At 41.1% G+C, this 6,548-nt stretch overlaps 1 protein-coding gene across 2 annotated transcripts in view; it reads right to left on the bottom strand.

Annotated features, from left to right (window-relative positions):
* Positions 1–1,061: 1,061 nt before the first annotated feature.
* The window catches only part of sesn4 (sestrin 4), a 56,848-nt gene continuing 51,361 nt past the window's right edge, over positions 1,062–6,548 (bottom strand). Inside the window, exons 6-9 of one of the 2 annotated variants that reach the window (XM_062044260.1) lie at positions 5,224–5,348; positions 4,982–5,148; positions 4,767–4,911; positions 1,062–2,516 (exon numbers count right to left, since the gene is read on the bottom strand). In XM_062044260.1, coding sequence (XP_061900244.1) covers positions 2,427–2,516; positions 4,767–4,911; positions 4,982–5,148; positions 5,224–5,348 — 527 coding nt within the window. In that variant the 3' untranslated portion in view covers positions 1,062–2,426. The remainder of the gene's footprint in view (positions 2,517–4,766; positions 4,912–4,981; positions 5,149–5,223; positions 5,349–6,548) is intronic. The other variant, XM_062044261.1, reaches the window with a different exon arrangement.

Genomic DNA, 6,548 nt, shown 5'->3' with positions numbered 1-6,548 from the left:
AAAAACTCTTCAGCAAACAAAGAAAAACACCACACAAGGGTTATTGTCATAAAGCATCTTTATACAAAACATGACATTTTCCCAAAACATTTTTACTTTTTTTTGTCTTTCCACGTGTTCTCGTGTAGGATGATTTTAAAATGTGTCCACTCGTGTGTTTCTTCTTCAGCCAGCGAATGTTGACTTGCTGCAACATCCACCCGTGTCAAAAGGCTCCCACGCAAACTAACCCCCGAGAAAAGCCATCAGCAGCACTCCAGTTTTATTCTGAAGGCTTTTATTTTGTAGATATGCACTTCCGCTTCAACGTCGTCCCCTCCCCCGCACGTCTTCGTTAATAAGAGTACAAAAAGAGTCCATTTGATAATAACAAAAGGTAAAAATAACAATAAAGTTTGCACAGAGTTTTGTTTTTTTAACAACTTTGATACAAGCGATCTGTGTCAACTCGCCAATTTGAGAGCACTTCCGGAAGTCCGATTTGATCAGTCGTCATGACAACGAAGAAGACAATCATCTTGTCCATGGCTCAGCTGCATTGTCCGAAGTGAAAGTGATGACCGCATTAATACATATATTATTAGATAGCACATGAGTGAAAAGAAAGCTACGATGTTTTGTTCCGGTAGCTTAATTAGCATATTTTGACCTACTTTGGATTCTTGCACGCACACAGAGTATCTAAGTGCATCCTTTCGCTTTCTCTAAAATAAAATAAAAGGTTTGGACGCCCCCGCCTTGATACATTCTTTTCTCGCTTTTCAGTCGGGACATTCAGAGTTGAAGACCACGTCCTAAAAAATAAAATAAAAAAAGGCGACACGCACACACAGAAAAGTCTACTAACAAACTTCCTTGCATCATATAAATATAGACAACATTTTTTAAAAAGTGCTTATTTAAAAGAAATTAAGGTGATTTTTTTTTTTTTTTTTTCTTAAACCAGGAGATCCAAAAGGGTCCTTCAAAGTACGACAACACTGACGAGGATCGTCCTCTGGAGAACATTCATGGCGTCCAAGAAGTTCATGCAAGCTCGTACCAACAAGAGTTCATTGCACGTGTCCGTCGTGTGTGTGTGTGTGTGTGTGTGTGTGTGTGTGTGTGTGTGTGTGTGTGTGTGTGTGTGGCACGCTCAGGTATGAATATCACCAAGGACAAACATGAGAAATGTTACTTAAAAAAAGAAAAGTACTCTTAGAAGAAAGTCAGCAGGATGTGGTGTGCAGCAATGGCCACTAGGGGCAGACATGAGCAGAGTGGTCAGGCCATCATGTACTGGGTGATGTCTTGTACTGAGTGACGTCATGTACTGGGTGACGTCAGGCGATCATGTACTGGGTGATGTCAGGCGATCATGTACTGGGTGACGTCATGTACTGGGTGACGTCATGTACTGGGTGATGTCAGGCGATCATGTACTGGGTGACGTCATGTACTGGGTGATGTCAGGCGATCATGTACTGGGTGATGTCATGTACTGGGTGACGTCAGGCGATCATGTACTGGGTGATGTCATGTACTGGGTGACGTCAGGCGATCATGTACTGGGTGATGTCATGTACTGGGTGACGTCAGGCGATCATGTACTGGGTGGTGTCATGTACTGGGTGGTGTCAGGCCATCATGTACTGGGTGATGTCATGTACTGGGTGGTGTCAGGCGATCATGTACTGGGTGACGTCATGTACTGGGTGACGTCAGGCGATCATGTACTGGGTGATGTCATGTACTGGGTGATGTCATGTACTGGGTGATGTCAGGCGATCATGTACTGGGTGACGTCATGTACTGGGTGATGTCAGGCGATCATGTACTGGGTGGTGTCAGGCGATCATGTACTGGGTGATGTCATGTACTGGGTGGTGTCAGGCGATCATGTACTGGGTGATGTCATGTACTGGGTGGTGTCAGGCGATCATGTACTGGGTGATGTCATGTACTGGGTGACGTCAGGCCATCGTGTACTGGGTGGTGTCAGGCGATTATGTACTCGGAATGGGTGGTGTCAGGCGATCATGTACTGGGTGACGTCAGGCGATCGTGTACCGGGTGACGTCAGGCGATCGTGTACTGGGTGGTGTCAGGCGATCGTGTACTGGGTGGTGTCAGGCGATCATGTACTGGGTGGTGTCAGGCGATCGTGTACTGGGTGGTGTCAGGCGATCATGTACTGGGTGGTGTCAGGCGATCGTGTACCGGGTGACGTCAGGCGATCATGTACTGGGTGGTGTCAGGCGATCATGTACTGGGACTGGGTGGTGTCAGGCGATCATGTACTGGGTGACGTCAGGCGATCGTGTACTGGGTGGTGTCAGGCGATCATGTACTGGGACTGGGTGGTGTCAGGCGATCATGTACTGGGTGACGTCAGGCGATCGTGTACTGGGTGGTGTCAGGCGATCATGTACTGGGACTGGGTGGTGTCAGGCGATCATGTACTGGGTGATGGCTCTCAGAGCGTACAGCAGCTCTGCCTGCAGGCGTGCCTCCATGACCAGCAGGTTGATGTGGATCTGTGCAGACACAACGCTCATCTCAGCTGGTAAAAATATAAGAGGGCATTTATGGAGAGAAATATAATACTCATTATTGTGTGTAAGGGCTCGAAAGGTGGCGGTTTTGCAATGCATTGTGGGACAAATGCTTTGTTTACAATGTGAAAATGTATCGTACTGACTAGTGTTGTCCTGATACCAATATTTTAATACCGCTAGCAAAATGTATTTCGATACTTTTCTAATCAAAGGGGACCACAAAAAATGTCATTATTGTCTTTATTTGAACAAAAAATGTTAGGGTACATGAAACATATGTTTATTATTGTAATTTAGTCCTTAAATAAAATAGTGAACATACTAGACAACTTGTCTTTTAGTAGTAAGTAAACAAACAAAGACTCCTGATTAGTCTGCTGATGTATGCAGTAACATATTGTGTCATTTATCTACCTATTATTTTGTACACATTATTAAGGACAAACTGTAAAAATGAAATATTAATCTACTTGTTCATTTACTGTTAATATCTGCTTATTTTCTGTTTTAACATGTTCTATCTACACTTCTGTTAAAATGTAATAATCACTTATTCTTCTCTTCTTTGATACTACTTTACATTAGTTTTGGATGATACCACACATTTAGGTATGGATCCGATACCAAGTAGTTACAGGATCATACATTGGTCATATTCAAAGTCCTCATGTGTCCAGGGACGTATTTACTGACTTTATAAACATAATATGATTTTTTTTTTAAAGGAAAAAAGATTTTGTGACGATAAAAAATATCGATGTAATCATAGTAGTATCGACTAGATACGCTCCTGTACTTGGTATCATTACTGTGGATGTCAGGTGTAGATCCACCCATGGCGTTTGAGGTGGTGTAAATGTACATGCTGTATCAGAGGTGATGTAAATTTACATACTGTATCAGGTGGTGTAAATGTACATACTGTATCAGAGGTGGTGTAAATGTACATACTGTATCAGAGGTGATGTAAATTTACATACTGTATCAGGTGGTGTAAATGTACATACTGTATCAGAGGTGGTGTAAATTTACATACTGTATCAGGTGGTGTAACTGTACATACTGTGTATATCAGAGGTGGTGTAACTGTACATACTGTATATCAGAGGCGGTGTAAATGTACACACTGTACATCAGAGGCAGTGTAAATGTACATACTGTACATCAGAGGTGGTGTAAATGTACATACTGTATCAGAGGTGGTGTATATACTGTATATCAGAGGTGGTGTAAATGTACATACTGTATCAGAGGTAGTGTAAATTTACAAACTGTATCAGAGGTGGTGTACAGGTACATACTGTATATCAGAGGTGGTGTAAATGTACATACTGTATATCAGGTGGTGTAAATGTACATACTGTATATCAGAGGCGTTGTAAATGTACACACTGTATATCAGGTGGTGTAAATGTACATACTGTATATCAGAGGCGGTGTAAATGTACATATTGTCTATCAGAGGTGGTGTAAATGTACATACAGTATCAGAGGTGATGCAGCAGCAGCTCAGTAGGTCAACAGCTAGTTTCTTCTCTGTGACCAAGGTGCTGTGTTCCTAGGACTAGTTCCTAAGACTAGCTCCTAAGACTCGTTCCTAGGACTAGCTGCTACGACTAGTTCCTAAGACTAGCTGTTACGACTAGCTGCTAAGACTAGTTCCTAAGACTAGCTGCTACGACTAGCTCCTAAGAATAGCTGCTACGACTAGCTGCTAAGACTAGCTGCTAGGACTAGCTCCTAAGACTAGCTGCTACGACTAGCTGCTAAGACTAGCTCCTAAGACTAGTTCTTAAGACTAGCTGCTACGACTAGCTCCTAAGAATAGCTCCTAAGACTAGCTGCTACGACTAGCTCCTAAGAATAGCTCCTAAGACTAGCTGCTACGACTAGCTCCTAAGACTAGCTGCTACGACTAGTTCCTAAGACTAGCTCCTATGACTAGTTCCTAAGACTAGCTCCTAAAACTAGCTGCTAGGACTAGTTCCTAAGACTAGCTCCTAAAACTAGCTGCTAGGACTAGTTCCTAAGACTAGTTCCTGTGTGTCAGTACTTAGAATAACAATGTTGCTAATACTTGATTAATATGCAGGTCAGGGTGTGTAGACGGAGTATTGTTGGGATATTTTTAGAGGGTTTTAAAGTCAGACTAGATGAGCTACATTGTTAGCAGTCTAGTACTAGTATTAGAGAATAGAGAATGAAAAAGTGAAGGAAGTGTGTTCTCACCCTCTCGGAAGGTTTAAGTGGGGCCCAGCTGAGTGGACAGGCAGGGGTCTTGGTGGGGTCTGGGAAGCAGGCCAGTGCCTTGATGTAGGGCTTCAAGTCCCTCTGCAGCAGCTGGTTGACTTCCCCATAGTCGTAGTCGTCATACCTGACAACACCAACACATTCTATTGTCTGTGGTGCTACACGGTCACGGTGTGTTGAGGAAGGAGACTGACCGTATTCCCAGCACACAATGGATGTAGTTCCAGATGGCTCTCTTCAGGTCGGGGCTGTGCTGTGACGAGAGGGCGGTGACACTTCTGAACCTGTCATCCAGCAGGTGGCCGATGTCCGAGTACAGTCTGTTGACTAAGGAGAAGCCGTGGTCCTCCCAGGAGTAGTCCTGCACACAGCGATGGAAAGGCTTCATGTCTGTTCTAACTGTGGGTTGCTATGGTTACGTGTAGACGCTCCTCACCTGAACTCGAAATACTTGGAAGTGGTCGTCGTCCCTGCGGGTGAACTCCTGGTAATAGAAGTCAGGATCTGTGATGAAGCGTGAGGGGTCAGCTAAGTAGATCATCTCCTCTTCTTCTTCCACGTCTGCAACCCATGCACACGTTCAAACACCTATTCCCATACCAATATTTTAATACCACTACCAACATGTATTTACATACTTTTCTAAATAAAGGGGACCACAACAAATTTAATGATTGTCTCTATTTGAACAAAAAATCTTAGGGTACATGAAACATATGTTTATTATTGTAATTTAGTCCTTAAATAAAATAGTGAACATACTAGACAACTTGTCTTTTAGTAGTAAGTAAACAAACAAAGACTCCTAATTAGTCTGCTGACGTATGCAGTAACATATTGTGTCATTTATCTACCTATTATTTTGTCCACATTATGAGGGACAAACTGTAAAAATGGATTATTAATCCACTTGTTCATTTACTGTTAATATCTGCTTATTTTCTGTTTTAACATGTTTTATCTACACTTCTGTTAAAATGTAATAATCACTTATTCTTCTCTTCTTTGATACTTTACATTAGTTTTATATATACATATACATACATATATACAGTATATATACACATACATATATATATATATTTGTAGGGGGGAAGACATTTGGTGTGACAGCTGCAGCAGTGCCTGATGAATAATTGCCTGTTTCAAAGAGTGCTGCTCGTTTTTCGTATGTGGGTAACAACACTTAACTATGTATATATATTTCCGAATTGGTTCAACCGCCACCCGCCCGAATCTATTTAAAATCTATTTTTTTTCGTCATGCATCCGCTCGACCCGCGGATTATCCACGGACTCCGTGGTTGGGTCCGCAAACCACGCATATATATATATATAAATATATGTGTGTGTGTGTGTGTTATATATATATATATATATATATATATATATATATATATATATATATATATATATATATATATATATATATATATATATATATATATATATATATATATATATATATATATATATATATATATATATATATATATATATATATATATATATATATATATATATATATATATATATATATATATATATATATATATATATATATATCCTCTTATTCTCTGGAAGTCCAGAAGCACATGAGGCGTGGCTACAATGCCATCTACTGTACAGCAAACAGCCTTCACAGACAGTCCCATTATAAAGTGTTCATGAGCGAAGGAGAACAGGTAGCTATTCTATTTGGTAGTACATTTATTTGTGGCGGTCCAAACTTTCAATTTGACCTGCCCAGAAAACCTGAAC

Source organism: Entelurus aequoreus, linkage group LG04 (assembly GCF_033978785.1).
Source record: "Entelurus aequoreus isolate RoL-2023_Sb linkage group LG04, RoL_Eaeq_v1.1, whole genome shotgun sequence".
In the NCBI taxonomy this organism is placed as follows: Eukaryota; Metazoa; Chordata; class Actinopteri; order Syngnathiformes; family Syngnathidae; genus Entelurus; species Entelurus aequoreus.
The sequence above is the reverse complement of the archived record's forward strand: the minus strand, read 5'-3'. Positions and strand labels throughout refer to the sequence as shown.